The sequence below is a fragment of the Diplotaxodon limnothrissa genome, linkage group LG17 (genome assembly GCF_057381915.1).
Source record: "Diplotaxodon limnothrissa isolate DT_005_m linkage group LG17, D_limnothrissa_male_GT1.1, whole genome shotgun sequence".
In the NCBI taxonomy this organism is placed as follows: Eukaryota; Metazoa; Chordata; class Actinopteri; order Cichliformes; family Cichlidae; genus Diplotaxodon; species Diplotaxodon limnothrissa.
This window is the reverse complement of record NC_140612.1, coordinates 38008215-38027611: the sequence shown is the minus strand read 5'-3', so window position 1 is coordinate 38027611 and position 19397 is coordinate 38008215. Positions and strand designations below refer to the sequence as shown.

Genomic DNA, 19397 nt, shown 5'->3' with positions numbered 1-19397 from the left:
CACTGGCTGAAATGCCGCCCCAAAACACGACAGAGCCTCCGCTGTGTGTTAAAGATGGCTGTAGTGTAGACACTCACATAAATAAATAAAAGTAAAAACACGATTTTGAAATTTTTTTTAGCCCTATAATGCCCTCTGTATCATATTTGATATATGAGTCTCTGAGACCTCTATCTCATCAACATGATCAGTACTTGCCATAATTTCAAAATGTTATGGACAAAACTCTTTTTTTGTCTAAAATTAACATTGTAGTTGACAAAAAGTTGCCAAAAAAGCCCAATGTATCAAATGTGATACAAAAAATATATAATACATATATAATAGAAATATATAATACACAACATGATATAGCAAAAAAAAGTGGATTTTGTTATAAGAGTTAATAAACATCTCAGTTCCAAAAAAATCTAAATTTTCTGGCTATTTTTTGATGGGTTGGGTCTTACAGGGTTAAAGTTGATTTATCAACTTATAGATGAGTAGTTCTTTATATATTATGTTCCCCACTTATTTCTTTTTTTTTTTTTCATTGAGATTTCATCATGACACCTTAGAATGACACTGTAGCACTTGATGATGGATAACGATGTCCTTTAGAAATCCGAGAGGCCATGTTTGCCTCTCGAGCGTCTCTTTGGGGCTTTTAAAAGCCTGAAATGCCAGTTCGGAGATGCTTTTAACATTTAACACAGGCCGTGCTTCTTGGCACTGTGGTCAAAAAATGATCATTTTGTTTCTGGAGGCTGTTATTCACAGTACTTTTTAAGTCAGAACACAATGTGTGCGCATGTGTGTGCATGTGTCTGTGCTGTAATCAGGAAGATGCAGGGCTGGAGATGGAGCACAGCGGGCTGTACTGCTGAGAACAGAAATAGTGCTTTTACTCCTGCTGCTGCTCCAAAACCGACTCATTTCTCGCGTGTGTGTGAGTGTGTGTCCATTAAGCACGTGCATTTTTGCCGGCATATATCTCAGTCTGCAGAAGCCTAATAATTCCATCAAAAACATTTATCACCTCATGCACCTTATAAGACTGTAGGTCATGCTTTTAAACCCGAGTTTCACACCATCTCATTTCCTTTTCTGTTCTCGTTCTGTCTGAGTGGATACCATGGCAGAAAAAGTAAAGTGTTATTATGCAAATCCCTCAAATTAATGTCTTTGTTTTGGGAGAGAGAGAGAGAGAAAGCCAAGAACATGAGAGAGAGAACAAGAGAGAGATAACGATGCTTTTGAAGAGATGAAAAGCAGAATGCTAATTCTGAGCTGCCTTTAGAGACACAGGCAGGCAGACAATGCTGTAGATTTATTTGAGCTTTTTCTTAATGAGTCTTACCTTCTTTGTGTTTGTGTTGCATTCTCTCAAGGTTGCTGAGTCCCTATCTATTGAATGTGCTTGCACGCGTTGTGTTCATTTTGGGTAATGATGTGTTTTCTGCCAATGAGCGCATCGTTTCAATGGCTATACTTTAAAGACTGCCTGGAGGTGTTTACTTTAAAGAGTCCCTGCAGGTGTGTGCATTTTGTTTCATTGTTTTCTGCATGCATGTCCATAGGTTTTTTTCACTCATCTTTCTTAGTTACAAAGTAGCAAAGTTGAAACAGGAAATGGACTCTGTGCAGGTGTCTGTATTGTTGACCGCAGCCTGCTTAGAGCCTTGTTGATGATGATTGCTGTTAATCTGCACACGTGGAGCAACATGGTGCCAGAGTTGCAAGTATAATTATATTATATGAGAGATGAAGAGAGAGCCTATTTATAACTGATCGCTAGCTGTCTCTAGTGGAGCGACTGGTGCTCAAGTAGAGAGACTGGGGTTGGTGGATGAGTGAATTGCTCTTACGAAGAGAGGCTGTGATTGGCTTGTTGACTTAAAGATTGATTACAGTTTTGTATATGTTTCTGTTTGATATTTATACTTTAATGTAGCCATAATATTGTGCTGAGACTGCTTAACATTTCTCCAAATACAATTATACAGTACTTGAAATACTTTGTAGGGTTTTTGCCTTACAATACGCCTTGAGGCGACTGTAGTGATTTGATATTTATAAATAAAATTGAAATGTATTTAACTGAAGTGTAATATGTGTAATAACAGTGTAATAACAAGTGTAATAATGAAAAATGAATATGCCGTTCTTGTGTTTTGTTGACTCTGCACACTAACATTATCCAAAATGTTTCCAACTGTATTCAAACCAAGAGAATGTAAGGCAGTTTGAAATGTGTATTTTCATAAAGTGGTTTAACTTTTAAATTCTGGCACAAATTCAGAAATTCCTCCACAAATAGTTGCTTTAGGACAATGATTTAACTGCAAACTTGTTTATATGCAGAAATATAGCCAGAATACAACCAGTTGGCAGTCAGGTAAGTCAAGTCTGTTGCAAAGAAACATGTCACGGACAAGTTGGACTCATAGGCACAGACTAACTAAGACTGACTGCAATGTGTTGCCAATCTGTCTGTGTTTATAGACAAGAAGGATACTCTTGACCTATTTTTATGCTTCGTTTTTCTTATTATTATTCTCTTAACTTTGCTTTTTCTTTCTTCTCTCATGTCACATAGGTACTACAGTGCCACCATCCTGCAGATGTCAGGAGTGCGCGATGACAGGTTGGCAATCTGGCTGGCTGGACTCACCACCCTCACCAACTTCCTGTTTACTCTGCTGGGAGTGTGGCTGGTGGAGAGAGTGGGGCGTAGGAAGCTCACCCTAGGCAGCATCATAGGTAAGGCTAAAGGAGGAGGAGACTTGAGCTGTCCAAATCAACAAAAAATATTAAAAGTTGTTTTTGTGCGCTCTTTGCGTTATTTAATTATTATATTTTTTGACAGGCACGTGTTTCAGTTTGAGTCTGTTGGCCATCGGTTTCTTAATGTCTGCACAGCACAGTCCCCCTGTCACCTACCACCCATTAGACCCCGCCATGGCCAACTCTACCTGCTCCAAGTACCAGTGAGTACTTTATCTACAGGCCTGTGGCGTTTCAGATGTATCTTACAGTATGTGGTATTATTACATCAACAGAATCTATCAGTGTTAAGTTCTCTTAGCCTGTTCCAACAACAGGTTGTCTTTTCTTTTCTGCAGTTATTCTGATTGCTCCACCGTTCACCATTTTAGCTGCAGAGTGTTAAAAAAACACCATTTGAGCAATAAAGACCATTTACCCAGAGGATTTAATACGGTGGTATCAAAAGCAAGTCTTTTAGGGAACACGTTAAAACACTAATCTATGGTGTAATTACTCAGTAACAATTACAGTAAACTGTGGAATTGAGCTTTACTTTATTATGGGATTATGATAACAACAAGGATTTTCATTCCAGTATGAACTTGACATTAAATGGACATAAAAGCAAACAGCATGGCTGTGGAAACCCATGCTGTGAAGCTCCCAGTGCACAGTTTTTGTGCTGATGTTAATGCCAGATGAGGTTTGGATTTCTGCGGTTATTGAGTTAGCAAATCAGTGGTGACTTATATGCACTATGAGCCTTAGCATTTGGTGACTCGCTCTGTAATTATGCACAGTCAGGAACTGCTGTGGTTCCTAAATGCTTCTACTTTGCAATAATACCACTTACAGTTTATTATGGAAGAACGAAGAGGGAAAAATGTTAAAATCTGACTTGTTTCAACGGTGGCAAACTATTACAGCACCATGCACAGATTCGTTGAGCTTTTTGTTAGTAAAGGCAGACTGCATGGCTAGGTTGATTTTACACCTGTGGCAATGGGACTGAAAGCACCTTAATATCACATTGATGCTTGATGTCAATAAGAAGTCCTTAAAACTGAAGCATGCAAAAGGACCTGGATCACAGAGGCACCAAGGCTCAATTATTCCTTCTTCCTATCTACCCATGCATGAATCCATTCGTCGATTTCAGGTCATGGGAGAAGTGTAGGCAGAGATACTCAGATCTTTCTCTCCCTGGCCAACTCCTCAATCCCCGATGGAAGAGATGGCTGGGGAGACGCATTCCCTCCTCTCTCCTCTCTCCTCTTGGTCAGACATGTCCATCCTATTCAGAGGCACTGAGACCCTGAGAGCCTCTGTTTTGCCAGCACTTATGAATTGGAACATGTTGACATTCCAAACCGTAAGTGCTCAGCTTCCATTACCATATTAATACAGAAGTACCCATGCATCAGAGCACACCAGTCTTCAAACGTGCCCTTCATTTTGATCTCAACTGAACGTAAATCACCTGGTGTTTTTTTCCAACTGGATATTGCATTTTTATGGCTTGCAACCAAGTTCTGGGGTATAACCACTAAAGTAGCTTTCTCCAGGACCAAAAGACATACTGAGACACACATGTACGTACATGGTGGAAAGAAATCCAGCTACACTATCAAACCTAGTAATGAGGGTTGTTATTTCCCTTCAGGATGTGAGGAGTAGGTATGACTTTAGACCTCCGAGTCCCTCTGAATTACTCCGTCTGATCATCTAGCACATTTGAAGGAAAATACAGATTTCTGTGTTTGTATTAAGGTGTCGCACTCTGCAGAAGGTTGGAGGAAAACACAAAGCGGTACATTTGGTATTGTAGCATAGCTTAAAATGGTAAACAAGAACCGAAAATGGGGGTGCTGGCATGAGGAAGCTACTGTTGACCTTGGAGCACTTCTGTTCTTAGTAAAGGCACTTAGTATTTTGCAGTTTTAGAGCAGAGGACACTAAGTGGTGGAAAGAGAATAAAACCCTCCTAAAAGAATTTTTGTGGTGAAGTTCTTGCAGGTTTTTACACATACATTAATACAGATCTAGATTTCTCTGAGTACTCAGAGGTCAAAATTAGTGCCAGCATAGGTGTTAGAAATTGTGGTCAATTATTTCACATAATAAATGTAATTAAATGATTTTAACAGTTACGCAATTCATCATCTAACATCTGTCACTCCCATTTCACTCGACTGTCCCCAGCAGCAGCAGAAGGCAGGCGGTGAGCCAGAGTTTGTTTCCGAATGAAACAGTCATCAGATGCCTCCGTGTTGCAATTTACTCTCACTTACACAGACACGAGATGAAGATCATGTGTAACGGCAGTCTTTCATCACAACGACAGGCAATGCCTAATGCACTCGCTGTCCTGCGACCGCGTGCTATAACCCACATAAACGCAGGGATGATTTGAAGAGATGAGTGCTTTTACCACACTGGAAAAGCTTTACTGAATTCACTTTGCTTCACATGAACCCACACGCATCCTTTCACTGACCACAGCAGCATCAACAGAGCACCAGAACCACCAGTAGCCTCTTAAGTGCTTTGGTGCTCAGATGTCCCATTTAAAGATGTTTTCTTAACGTGCTATTTTGGGGTTTGACTAAGGAGAGCTAAAGCCCTTTACGCACTGGACACATAACATTTGTGCAAATATTTTATGTTTTACAAATTTTTTTTTTTGACTCACCTGGTCTTAACTTAGTCATTTATACTGACTGCGTACCTTGAGTTGGCTATCGTTTGGTGGAGTGGGTTGTCCACTAATTTAAGGGTGAAGGTTGCTCCTGATGGAAAGCACTAAGGTTAAAGGGGAGCTATCATAGATAGAGAATTTTACTGATAGGGATTTCTAGACGAGCTCCCTGCTTTTCTATTGGGAAAGGGTTTGACCCTTTTAGGACCTAGCTACATTATGCTTACTTTTGTCACCAGATAAATATCAAATATGGTATAAAATATATGTATAAAATATACATCTTAGTCTCCTGAACTGTCTCATTGCATTACACACATGGTAAAAGGGAAGTCCATGAGTAGTACAGTGGTGAAATTGCCATCTATGACATAACCAGCCTGCAATGCTAGCTAACGCTAATAAAAACCTTAGGAGTGCTAAGGTATCACTAGCATTACATTACTGCTGGGCTAGTTAGCCTGACCTGCTAATGTCTCTGGGATTTTTTCTTTTTATAAAAACAGATGTTTAATGGGCTTTAGCTTTACTAATACTTAACAATATCTATATCAGTGTTACAGATACTTCTAAGCAGCTAATGCTAAGTGGTTATATCTTTCTCCTCACCCTCCTGCAATAGTTACTTTTGAATACATGGTGTTATTTTCATCCTTAACCTCAGCGTGAAATTAGAGAAAAGCTTCCCTGGAAGCTACGGACAATAAAAATAGATCTCTCAAGCAGAGTGTGCATTTCATGACCTACCTCAAACCTGATTAAATAGCACGGGGAAAGATGAGTGCACCCTTGTGAAGCTATTCAGTTGAAACACTCAAAAATAAGGACTGCTCATCAAGAAACAGACCGCAGAACATGATAATGTGATAGGATGTAGTTTAAATTAACAAAGCTGGGAACAGGATAGGAAAAGAAATGTAATGATAGTGAATCCCACACAGTGGGGACGAATGTCTCATGCATTTCCTGATTTAGGTGAGAGATGTGTGCCTCAGTTAGATGGGTGGGTAGCTGTTTTTCTGTTATATTTGCATCTTGTCCAGTAGCAGCAGGTACGTTTACATTCATATTGAAATTTTACAAGGAGTTTCTCAGCATCCTATAGAGGAAAGGCAGACGTAAAAGAATGTGATTACAAGCTGCCGTTTGATTGATTGTCTTTAGAGCAATGAGAGTTAATGCGTGTTGCATCTGCTGTTAGGGTGTGCGAGCCGTGCATGCTGGATCCTGGATGCGGCTTCTGTTACCGTGAGAATGGCTCGGCGCTGCTCGCCTCCTCCTGCGTGCCAGTCAATAAGGCCTCCACCGAGCACGCAGCATGGGGCAGGTGAGTCACAGGATGCAAAGTGAGCATGTGGAAGTGCATTAGGATGCAGTGAAATAACACATCTCACCTTTAACCTCCCCCCCCACACACACACACACACACAGTTTTAAGAAGGATTGGTAAAGTCTAACTAACTAAAATGTGCATGCCTCTTATAGATGCTCCAACTCTACCCTGATGAGAGATCAGACCTACTGGGCCTACAACTACTGCCCCACCTCCTTCTCCTGGTTGGTTTTACTGGGACTGGTGTTCTACTTGGCTGCCTTTGCGCCGGGTGAGAGACTGAACCTTAGTTTTAGTCCCCATGAGATCCAACACCAGGATGCTTTTGGGGAAAACAAAACAAACAATAACAAAAAAAGAACCATAAATTGAACATAATTTTTTTGAATTCTGAAAATGCAGTGTGGGACAAAGCATACTATATTCTGATATCCTGCCAAAGCTAAACCTCACTGTGTTGGACTTGTAGCTGCAGATGTGTTTGTCTGAGTGCTTACCAGAGTTAACAGGATCCATTATAATCCTAACAAAGCACCAACCCATTGGCTGCTGTCTAAACTCCTAGTTGGTGTACTGTTCATTGTTTAGAGTCCAGAAATGCAGATACAGTTTTTAAAACGCAAATAAACAGGTAGATCATAGTCTCATAGCTAAACAAGAGCCAGTAGTTATAAAACTGCATTTTGGCGTATATGTTTTTATTTTATTTTCCACATGGACTGTTTACCTGTACGCAGCCAAAGCCTGCATAAATTTGCCTGGTCAATACTACTCAACCTACAAAAGGAATCAGAAGCTGACTGCAAATCAAATCAAATATCTTTTTACTTGTATGTAGATGCTGCATATTGATAGAGCTTTTCTGCTTCTGTCAAATTCAACTACCGTCTTTGTTTCTATTATAGGCACGGTAGCACTTCATAACACAGCCCACGACTGATTATGTAATTTTTCTACATTTACCATGTAATTCTTCTTAATTGAGAGTCTAGGGAGAAGAAAGAGGACGCAAATCAAACTTCATGTATTTTTTATTTAATTAGTAACTTCGGGGTATTTTAAAGTAAAGGACAACCAAAATTTCCTCTTTGTGGTATCCTGTCCTTGTCTTCTTGGATTGGAATTCAAGGGTCGGACAGGGGTATGGGCTGTATTATAAAGCAGCAGTCCCCAACCTTTTGCTCCACGGACCGGTTTAATGTCAGACAATATTTTCACGGACCGAGGTGAGGTGTTGTGGATAAATACAACAAAATAAAATGATACGACCAAGACAAAAACTGTGGTATTTTGTAAATAATAATAATAATAAACGAGAATTCACCGTGTAATTGTGTAACTTTATTAGCAGCGTCTTCCTGAAATGCGCCAACAACACTGAGAGTAACATCCTCCTCTCTGCCCCTTAATGCTCTCTGGTCGCTATGGTAACGCGTAAATATTTCTTTCAAAATAAGACTCACAACTACAACACGGGAAAAGACCCAGGGAAACCGAGTTAACGATAAAAACCCTGAAAACCATAAATTTCACATCCGAGCCTTAACTCTCACAGCCCGGTACCAAACGACTCACGGCCTGGTACCGGTCCGTGGCCCGGGGGTTGGGATCTGCTGTTATAAAGTATCTACACTTCCCTTTCTTCTATTGTAATCTCACATCCTTTTGAAATATACAGACTATAGAACATTTGAGTTTTGAATTTTTTACATGACAGAAAATGAAATAAGTTGTATGAAGTGCTGCTGACAAGACTTAAACAAAATATAGTGCAATTCTCCATCCATCTCACATCTCCACCTCTTAATCAAATGGTCCCACGGCTCATTCTCACTTGTCTGTCGCAGGTATGGGTCCAATGCCATGGACCATCAACTCTGAGATCTATCCTCTTTGGGCAAGGAGCACAGGGAACGCCTGTGCAGCAGGGGTCAACTGGACCTTCAACATCCTGGTGTCTCTTACCTTCCTCCACCTGGCTCAGTACATCACCTACTATGGTCAGTTTCTGTGTGTAAGGAAATAATAACCTTGAAAGATTTTATCCTTTATTTTTTTTTACACGTAAGAGGTATTTTTGTGTTCCCATTAAGAGCAAAAAGGACAGAACAGCTTGCTGATACCCTGAAGTGATGCTTTCTTCCACCCATCTTGCATAACTCCTCAGTCAGTGTAGCACAACAGCAGGTTTCCCCTCACACAGGAAGGAGCTGACCTTTGGCGGAGTTGGAGATCAATCAATCAGGGGTGATTGTGGAGGCATCCTGAGATCCACTGGATTAATTATCGATTCTGAGTCATTCACCAATTTATCTGCTTGATAGCAATCATTTACTAAAAGTGGGGCAAATAATGTCAAAGCTGGGAAAACACAAGATGTTGTCTTGTTAAATCTTAAAGTGCACTCGGCTGCAACTTAAAAATGTCACTGTGCGTTGACAAGAAGAAAATACGGACCACAGTTGCGACAAAATCTCATTAAACCTGTGTCAGTCTTTTCGTATGAACCCTTATTCGTCACATAGTTATTTGTTTCCTGTTAACCCTGCTGTAAGGCCACATTGACAGGGACATTTTACTTATACTCCACATTTATCGTAGGGTGACCAGCAGTGTGAAAGCAGTGTTGCAAAAGCATTTTCATTCTTCACTACACACGTCCCTAGAAGTGCGTGGGCAGTCGTGGTCTAATATTAGCTGCCCGCGGGATCTGTTGTCACCATCGGTGTTTCTTTTTCTGGCAGTGAATGAGAACAAGCAAATCATTTCTCATAAGAAGTGTGAAGTTGTGCCATTGTGTTTCTCATCTTTGTGGGTGGCTATCCTCGGTGACAGCGTGTTCTTTTGCTTTGTCTTCTCAGGAGCTTTCTTCCTGTACTCCAGCATGGCCTTGCTGGGTTTCGTCTTCACATATGGCTGCCTGCCAGAAACCAAATCCCGCCGTCTGGAGGAGATCGAAGCGTTGTTCGAAAACCACCTTTGCTCTTGCGGCGCCTCTGATTCAGATGAGGGACGGCAGGTTGAGTACATCCGGGTCAAAGGTTCAAACTACCATCTATCGGACAATGACGCATCAGATGTAGACTAGAGGAAACTTGGGTGTTGCTTACCTCCCTCTGGGTGTTTCATTAGCTGTTTCACTGGAACATGCAGAGCGGCTGAGTCTGTATTAGTGTTCTTTTTCCTGTGATCTGCGGGGCCACTGGTTTACCTCCAACATAGATTGGGAATTACATTTTAGAAGACTATGCTTCTATCAGTAACATGTATCAGTTCACTTTTCAAGCAGTCAGTTGGGGAAATCCCAATCAACACTAATGCTTTAGCATGAATGTTTCCCATTAGTTCATTCTCTAAATTCAGGGGTGAACTGGCACCTTATCTGGTTTCAGACCTGCTTATTATTTTCAACCACAGAAGTCTATAACACTGGCCTTCTACGCAGATAATAGGCAAAGCATAATACATAGAAGTCCAGTGTCTTTTTCATAGAGACTAGTTATGACTGTTTAACAGATGCAAAGATACAAAATACAAGGGACTGGAATTTGTCCCTAATATTTTGTGCATTTGTTTTATAAGCACCATTTATGATTTATAAACGGTTTTATCCCAGAGCTTTGTGTCAGAATACAATGGCAACTCCATTCAAAAAGTTACAGTAAATACAACCACAAAACTTTTGTTGACTGGACAGCAGCTGTTGTTGTCTTTCGTACCATTATGCCTTGGTGTATGAGACACATTCTGCTGTCTCGTTTTTTCAGCTTGTAGCGTAGCACACTTAATGTCAGTCCTTGACCTGATGTTCTTCTGTTTGCAGTTTGAATTTTTATGAAAAGCAATTGCCAGAGACACACGGTATGTCATTATGGTTGAGTAAACTTGTATTGTCGACGGGTGCCGAAACAAAACCGTTCTTACAAACTTGGTAGCCCTGAAAGGACTGGAAGTCTTCGTGCTACAGTATGGTTTGTGTATTTATATATTTATTTAAAACAGATCTTTTTGTGAATCCACATTTCGACAAATTACAAATTTCTTAACGTTGCTTACTTTTTCATTTAAAATGTGCTTCGCAAAACCTACCCTACGAACCAATGTTGCAACTCTTGCAATGAACTTTTTCTTGTTGTTATTTCTGGATATAGTGTCTGTAATATCCAGCAAAGAAACCGGGCTGTTCTGTCTGTAGCAGTAAAAGTAAGCTTTAGCTTGATGACTGAGATTTTTAAGTGTTTCGTTCTATCTGAACATTGATATATTAGTGCCTGTGTATTGTGAAGGTGCCTAATGGCCATTTTTCAGTCACATTTCCTGTAGGTCTACATGGCCTTTTTTTAATTTTAACATGTGCATATTTGCATTTCACCTGTGATGGAATTTTATTGACTAAAATTTCATGTATTTTGCTTTGTGTCTTCCTTCACAGCCTTATGTACAAATAGCCGAGCATATCATTTATGTAGTTCTTGTGTCAAAAGTTGAGGAGTAGGCTTTAGCGTAATTTGGCAATGTTGTTTTGTAAAAGTGTAAACTGTGTAAGGTTACACCTTGTTAGTTAAATACACGTAATTTTCTGTGTAGCAAAACTGTTGGAAAGTAGACAACTGTGTAACAAAAAATATAAAAGGGTAAGTAAGGGGTATAAAGGCTGCTGCTGTGCTTAGTGAACAGGTTTCTCATGGCAGACACCCAAAATAAACGATTGTAAAAATACAGTACAATGCAACGTTTAAAATGATGGAATTTTCCATATGATTTCTTCTACCTATATTTTTAACCCCACATTAATAGAAATACCCAGAAACCTCAGTAAAAAAAACGGATAATGTGCTAGCAGAAAATTACCATTTAAATTTTTTTTCCCAACAGTCCATTATCTATAAATCTAGTCTATTTATAGACTAGTACCACTTTTTAAAACAAGAAACAGACCATCAAATGCCGTGGGACAATTACACCTAAGTGATCCATTAAAACTCGGTGGTATTTGCAAGTATTGTAGTAATTTTGGTGTTTTCAAGGTGTCATGTGGATAGCTATGGGGAAAAAAGGTTTTAAAAAATTGATTAGAAACAAATTCCTTCAATAAATGGAAGAACAGTGATGGCATACTGTAGCACACAAGCACCCTCATGTGGAAAACCGGCTGATTTTTTGAAAATAAAAAAAGCTTTCAAATATCATAGTTGCCTCTTTAGTTGCAAGTTCTTCAGTGTTATAATAGCTGATCATTTTTCAAAGCAAACACAAACAGTAGTATCAACATGTACAGACTACAATAAAATCATATCAAGAATTGAAGTCAGCACAAAACACGGTCAAATATTCAACTTGTGTTTGAAAATGATAAGCTATTCTATTGTAAACACTTGTGATTTGTAGTTATGGGGCTAGAATATTCCAGATATTGTCTTTTTTAACCCAGAGAGGTAATAAAGGGATCCTCGAAGATGAGCACTGATTGTTTATTTCAATAAAAACAAAACATTGCGAAATATAGTTCAGAGTAATAACTTAAACTTCCAAAACTTTGCTTTTCAACTCATTTAGCGCAGCTTCTCTGGAGTGAAAGGTGTAGAAAACACTAGCAACTATAATTTAGTATAGGATTGTATTTGACCAGTTTCACTTAATCCAGGAGAGTTTTCTTAAAACTTCACGAGCTAGTTTTGTACTGAAAGTATTACTACACACAAAAACCACAGATTTACTTGTCCACGGCACAGACTGAGTAACGAAAACTTGTGTCAACCAAATATTTAATGTGATTGTTTTAGGCTGCACCTGTGTCAGAGATAATGTGGTGTTCAGCCCTTAACCTCCGGTTAACACTGTCCTCTACCACAGCTGAGGGCATTAAATGTGTACTTATCAGTAAAATGGTTACATTTTTTTCTATGTGAACCAATTATGTGTGTTTTTGCTAAAGTTTGTGGGGTATTACAGAAAAGCAAATTTAAAAAAAAAAGAGTGCTGTATATTTGATTATTGTTCAAGCTGTAAATGTTTTGCTAGAGTTTATATTATATAAAGATAAATATCTTCATGAAATATTGTGTATATGGGGAAAGAAATAAATGTATGAGTCAAAGTCATGTTTTGGAGCTTTATTTAACTGCATAAACTGCATCACAACATTAAGAGCACTGTAACTATTTTAATCTACTTTTATGACTGTTGCTGTAAAATAAAGGAAGATGCACAGCACAGAACTGATTTCCTGATGTCTTCATCCATCTGTTCTTAGTAGCCCTGAATTTTCCTCTGCTTCAGGAGGAGCAAAATGTTGACTATTTCTTGAAGCATTTCAGCCTCCTTTGAGACTATGTTAACTTTGGTGCCAGATGTGCCCTCTTCCCTCCCTTGATCTGAAAAGCTTGTCATTGGAGGGCAGTTCTCGTGTTCTTTATTCTCCTGACCTAAATTAGAAACATTAGAGCAAAATTTAATGTGATTTTCTATCTCAAGTTTCTCTCAAACGACACATAAAGAGAGCTGACTATTTCACTTTCATGTCATACCTCTGACATTAGTCGTGCTCAGGTCGTTAGTGAGAAGAAGGTTTGTGGGTCTCTGTAGAATCGTTTTGGCACCGTTATTAGCAGTGATCATGCTCCTGCCTGACAGGGAAACCGCCTTTGATTTCTTGTTGCTCCAGGGCGTCTGCTTCTCTTCGCTCCTGGAGTTTTCTGGTGAAGCTGTGAGTGCATCTGGCTCTGTGGCAGTACCGGCCTGCCTCCCTGTGGCTGGAGGCAGCTCCGACATGTCAGCGTTTGATAGATGCAAGCTGTACCCAAGAGCACTGTCTGCAACAAAGCTGCACTGAGTCGAAGCATCGCACGCCCCAGCTGGGGGGCTGCGTACTGTTTGAGTTCCTGCATCTCGAGTTTCACTTGATGTTTTCTTGCATTTGCAGACATCTGAGCTCTGAGTTTGAGCTGAAGGGTGTGGAGATAAAAGGAGAGCTGTGCTGCTTTCTTTCTCCTGCCCTTTACTTTCAAAGGCCTTATCTGGGGTAGCCATGTTCTCAGTAACTTTTAGGTCAACTCTGAAGTCCATTTGGGATCTTATTCGTGGGGTGTGAGACCTGAGCTCAGAGAGTGTTTCATTTAAATTCCCTTGTGAGCCACTGAGGCCAAAGGCTTGATCCATGTAAGAAGAAGATGCTGGGAGGCATAGCTGATAGCAGTCTTCATCCTAATATATAGTTTTAAAAGTAGAAAACAGCAATTCCTGTGTCAGATGGTGTGAAAATATGTCCAGGAAAGAGGTATAAATCAGTGGCACTGTGCAAAGAACACTGTGCTGTTAATGAGTGTTGCTTTTTGGTGTTAACTATTTGGGACAGGTGATGATCATCTGTTTAATAGTAATTTACTCATTTGTGTTTAATTAAAAAAGGAGGCTGCAGAAACTGGCAGAGTGCTGATAGTTAATCTACAGCTTAATTAACATCAGTACTACAAAAATACAGCATGAATTTGCTACAGTTTTGAGGGGTTAGATGAAAGATTACTTTAATGTATTTCAAAGATAACTTTCCAAGTAGAGCACTTCAGATAGTTGGAATAAAGTTCACAGTGTAGCTTCACTCACATCATTTGAGTCTGGACTCGGGTGACCTCCTCTAAAAGAGTAACTTGGCGAATATTCAGAGCCATTCACTGGCCCAGTGTTGTCTCCAAAACATGCTGTGGAATTAGAGGGGAAAAAAACACCCATTTACGTTTTGGTTTTTCCTCAAACATGTACATAATAAATGAATTTCCTTAACGTGAGACTCCTTGGAAACTTACAAAACCTTGTGTCAGGGCAGTTGCAGGGCTGTGAACAAAACATAATCAATATTTGACACTTCTGCTGTACCCATGTATATAATCCAGTTATAAAAAATATTAAACATAAACTGTTGGGAGCTCTATATGACAGCTTATGATGACTGGAGAGCCTCATTAAACTTTGTGATGATTTACTTTCTACACATTTAAAGTTAATTTCGTCGCAGTTCCAAACTTGACCACTTGGTGGCAGTAAAAGGGCAACTTTACTCCCACATGTAGTTTTTAAAACCCGCTTACCTCTGCTCCCATGCACTGTGAGTCTGGCACAGTTCTGGCAATAAAATGATAAAACCCAACATAAAATGGATTCAAAATTTGCTTCATAATAATGCATTTCGTTAGACTGGAAGTGCAAACACTTACTGAGGTGCAGAAGAGTTTACCGGTGTCTGATCTGGGAGACATATTTTTGATTTTTCACTCCCAGAATGAGAGTGTCCTTCACAATCTTCATCACAAAAGCCTCTAAAGACATTGTTCTCCAATTGCTGCTGAATTTCTGACTGGTTAAGCGTGAAGTCCAGCATGGACTCTTTGGCCTTTGGCCGGTTGAGAAAGATGCTGTCCACATATGTTGCATGGTCTTCTGCCTTGCTTTTACTGTGGCAACACACACGGGCACTGATTGGTTAAAAAATTGAAACTAAGGATAGAAAATAACCAATTAAAATGTAAACTTGTTTTCACCCTGGTTGTGGACTGCCAAAGAGGACTTGAGATGCTGTGGGGTTCTCAAGTTGGAAGAAGGGTTGGTTAAGGTTGTGCGACCAGGGAGATGTGTTTGTCATACTTCTGGGCTGAGAGAAAGGATGAAACTGACAGAGAAACAAATCAGCATTTGTCAGAAGAAAGACACATTATTGTCACATTTTATTAGATACTATTTTCTCTTAGCAAGAGATGCTGTTGCTCCAAAGACTATAAACTGGTCTAAAACAAGAGGTCACATACTACTCCAGTTTTGGTTGCCGGCAAATTTTAGGTTTCATTTTAAACTTTTAGTTGTAACTTTCAGAGCTCCACATGTTGAAGCTCCACAGTATATCTCTGACCTGTTGAAACCTCATGCTTCTTCTTGAGCGCTTCAGGTCAGAGGTTACTGTTGGTCACATGTACTGGGTTCAAAACACGTGGGGATCGGGCTTTTCGGGCAGTGGCACAAAGGCACTCTTTACACTTGACCCCTTTTTAAAAAAAGCAGCTGAAGACATTTCTATACAAACAAGCTTTAATTTTTTTTTCATTTTATTTATATTTCTGGTTTAATTGTGAAGCACTTTGTGATTTTTAACTGTGAAAAGTGCTATATAAATAAATTTTACTTACTAAAATACTATAGTGATATGATAAAATACTGGTACCTTTAGTAATACCAAAAGTAATGCTACATTACTTTTTCTTTGTTGTTTTCAGCTTTTGTATTGAACAAGAATGCCTGAATTTTAGGCCTGAATAGCCTGAATAAATATAAATAAGTATTTATAATTAGGCACCTGGGATTACACTTGTGTAGGTGTGCAAAAACCATGTTTGTAGATGAGGTCACTGGGGGACAGGCTATCCATTTCTCACAATCTGAAGAAAGCCAATGCGAAAAGGATGGCATGCAGCTTCAATTTTCATCGAAGTTGGCCATCCCCCACTCATTTAAAGTCTTACAGGTTAAAGGGCGAAACGCTGGTGACCCTGAGTGGACCACCTCACCACCAGACTATCAGGAACAGGCCCATTCATCTAGTTACTTCAGCAGCTTCTACTTGAAGCAAACCATCTTCAACGTGTATCTCAGCCTCATGGCAAAATTACCAGTTTTTAATTCCCATGAATGAAATCAATACACAAAAAAAAGATTACATTCACTGTGAAAGACCTTGACACACATGACATATGTCACATTCTATAATTAAAGCACAATATGATTTATTGTAAAGCAGAGTTCTGAGAAGTTACCAAAATCTTTGTTGGCCTGTTAAACAACACCAACATAAGCCATTTTTCCACACCAACTTTAGATAAGTTTCTCAACTCAAGTCAGAGTTTCCATACTTTTCCTTTCTTACATATGAAACCACGTGTGGGGTAAAATGTGTAAAAACTACAACTTTAACCTTAAAGTAGTGATGTAATTCTAATAAGAGCTATCCCTTACTGCATCGGTCTGCGATAGAACTGAGGTGTCCCAAGGTGGGGGAGAAGAGGGATGCAGTGCTTGGCTTTGTTTCTGGAGATTCAGCTGCAGGGTGAAAGTTCCTGTGGAGAACAGTTGGATTTCATAAGATATCATCACGCAAAGAAGAATACGCAGTACTGTAACTGAGTTATAGTTGTTAATAGTCTATTAGTGTTACACAACCTTGGCCTGAGCAGGCAGATGAGGTGGAAGAGAAGGGGCTGCGGGCATCAGGTATGGCAGGCAGGTAGTCAGAGGCACTGTTGTCTGAGAAACCTGACTCAAGTACTGGCGACAACTTACAAAAACAGGGATTTAGTGAGTGTCTTTACATTTGTTCATATTAAGCACGTTTCGCTAACTTGAAGTAAAACCATGAAGAGCGGGAAAGTGACTTACACGCTGAAACTTGAACCCTTGTGGAATTACCTTCCTTCTTTCTCTGCTTTCTTGAACACTGTTAAAATGGAAAATATAATACTTTTAAAACCCTTTTCATTCCATTTATTAAGAGGATTATTATTATATTAACATAATTGGCTACAAGAACTGTTAACCCACAGTGGGGCTATACCTGTACTCAGACTGGCCCTCAACAAGACACAGCCGTGATGGGGAACAGGGGCTCATCGAGAGCACCAGAGGATCTTTTCTCTTATGCCTGGCTCCTGCCTTACAGCTGCCAAGAACTGCTGCTTTAGGAGGATCTGAAAAACAAGAACACTTTCTGTTTACATCATTTGCCATCCTGAGGCTTAAATGTATTCGATTATTGTTTTCTGGTGATCTGGGGCTGTGAATCTCACCTTTACATGCTTTTTTAGCAGCAATCTGGTTGACGATAAACAGAGTCATTAGGTCCAAACTACCAGAACTAGTGTTGCCTAGGGAAGGGGCTGGGACAGGTATTCCCATGTTTTTAAGTTTTTGTTGCATTTTTCTCTTTTCAAAGAATTCCTGGAACAGAAAAAGCACAACCAATATTTAGGCACAGGGACAAAGGCTTTGTTAATTTAATACATTTACAAAACTGATTACAATGAAAAAACATCAAGCTTGAACATTAGTGATTGTTATTATTTATTTAATGAATTATCATTACACAAGGATATAGATTTTAATGTTTATTACATGAAAAATAAATAAAATGTTTGTGAAAAACAAAGGCAGCAATTTGGGCTAGTGATTATTAATGAGTTATTTTGGGGTATTGTTGAGTTTTAAGACTTCACATCAATGAAACTTCAAATAGGCCATGTCTGGGCTTTTCAAATGGCTAAGTTGCCTTCCACTAAAAATACCAAACAACAAATAAGTAATTAAAGTTGTGAACAAGTACAAGTCCAAAGCTACACACATTATAAACCATGTATACACACACACATATATAGATAGATCTTGTCATTGTTCTACTATGTCTTTTATTCTATTCTAAGTGTCCTTAGATGTCTTGAACGTGGCTTTTAAATAAAATTTATTATTATTATTATTATTAAAAGTCTTATTCCACTACTTTAAATATATTTTCAATATGCAACCTGTGCACTATTGACCTCCTTATGTAAGAATTTAACTTATACTCAAAATTAAAAGTCAAAACAATTCTTTCCATTTTGTAAAACAACCCTGGTTAGAAATGCATCCCTTTAAAGCAAGTTTTCTTCTGGATACAATATTTTATGGAGTATACAATTAAACATTTAATATTTAGCATCCTACTTGCACTTAATGTAAAACAATGTAAGTTTTATTTGGTTGTCTTACCCTCTGCTTTTTGGCATTATTCCTCATCACTAACCGGTTTCTGAAATAAGCAGTTACATGTCTAGTTAGCTTAAACATTTATAGGCTAATATGATATACATTAACACATCAGCTAATAACCAAAATTTGCTTTCTCTTACCTTGAACCTCCCACCCAGTTCATTTTTAACAGCTCTTAATTACTATAGAAACGACAAAATCCAGAAAACTACAAAGCTTTTGTGCCTGTGTCAGCACAAAAATTCAGAGTGCATGCATAGCTTATTGTTTTGTTTCAGCTAGGTAGCTAACTTTATCTTAGCTTTCAGAATACAATAGAAGCGCGAGGACGAACCACCAGACTTCCGACACATGCTCAGAAATGCTCAAAGAAGAAAATATATATGTGTAATTTTCATGGAGTTTGTCTGCTTTATTTCTGTATTTTATTTCACTGTGCCTTACGTTTGCTTAAAATAAAATACTGTAGTATAGTAGAATAAATCAGTTGGGACTAATTTATTTACGTCTGTCAGACAACCAATCATATTTTTGCCGGGGGCTCGACCAATGAAAAAAACCCTTTGCAAACTAAGTCGCCAGTGACGACAGCAAAACCGGATGTTGGGCTGATTTTCTTTATAAAATAAAAGCTAACACAGACACGGTGGAGGTAGGAACGCCTTTAATTTGGCAACAATAACCGGAAGTGCACTTGTTCTAGTTTGAAGTGCTTGTAGCTGGCGCAAAAAAAAGGGGAGCAGGATGTAGCGGCACAAGTATCGGGCTCGCTTCACATCAGTCCGGCCATCCTCTCGCTCTTTATGTCGACGCGGTGAGTCAGGTCTGGGGGATGGG

At 39.2% G+C, this 19397-nt stretch overlaps 2 protein-coding genes across 4 annotated transcripts in view; one reads left to right on the top strand and one right to left on the bottom strand.

Annotated features, from left to right (window-relative positions):
* The window catches only part of slc2a13a (solute carrier family 2 member 13a), a 92366-nt gene extending 82499 nt beyond the window's left edge, over positions 1–9867 (top strand). For all 3 annotated transcript variants that reach the window (XM_085375941.1, XM_085375940.1, XM_085375942.1), the window contains 6 exons: positions 2579–2742; positions 2849–2969; positions 6648–6773; positions 6932–7050; positions 8627–8779; positions 9641–9867. In XM_085375941.1, the coding sequence (XP_085232067.1) occupies positions 2579–2742; positions 2849–2969; positions 6648–6773; positions 6932–7050; positions 8627–8779; positions 9641–9867 (910 nt within the window). The remainder of the gene's footprint in view (positions 1–2578; positions 2743–2848; positions 2970–6647; positions 6774–6931; positions 7051–8626; positions 8780–9640) is intronic.
* A 3161-nt stretch (positions 9868–13028) lies between these two features.
* redic1 (regulator of DNA class I crossover intermediates 1) lies at positions 13029–18723 on the bottom strand. The gene is made up of 14 exons (XM_085376556.1): positions 18701–18723; positions 18561–18600; positions 17603–17753; positions 17371–17503; positions 17196–17253; positions 16980–17094; positions 16776–16876; positions 15314–15441; positions 14990–15226; positions 14864–14897; positions 14582–14609; positions 14382–14476; positions 13307–13982; positions 13029–13204 (listed from the first exon to the last, which is right to left on the bottom strand). Exons 1-14 carry the CDS (start codon positions 18721–18723, stop codon positions 13029–13031), a joined length of 1995 nt encoding a protein of 664 aa, XP_085232682.1.
* Positions 18724–19397: the final 674 nt, after the last annotated feature.

What these genes read in the sequence shown, in the direction of transcription:
- redic1 (XM_085376556.1), bottom strand. Translation starts at nt 18,723, where the DNA reads ATGAACTGGGTGGGAGGTTCAAG. An exon ending in AACTGGGTGGGAGGTTCAAG is followed by an intron (nt 18,601 to 18,700) that starts GTAAGAGAAAGC and finishes TGCTTATTTCAG; the next exon opens with AAACCGGTTAGTGATGAGGA. An exon ending in ATCTGCCTGCTCAGGCCAAG is followed by an intron (nt 16,877 to 16,979) that starts GTTGTGTAACAC and finishes TGTTCTCCACAG; the next exon opens with GAACTTTCACCCTGCAGCTG.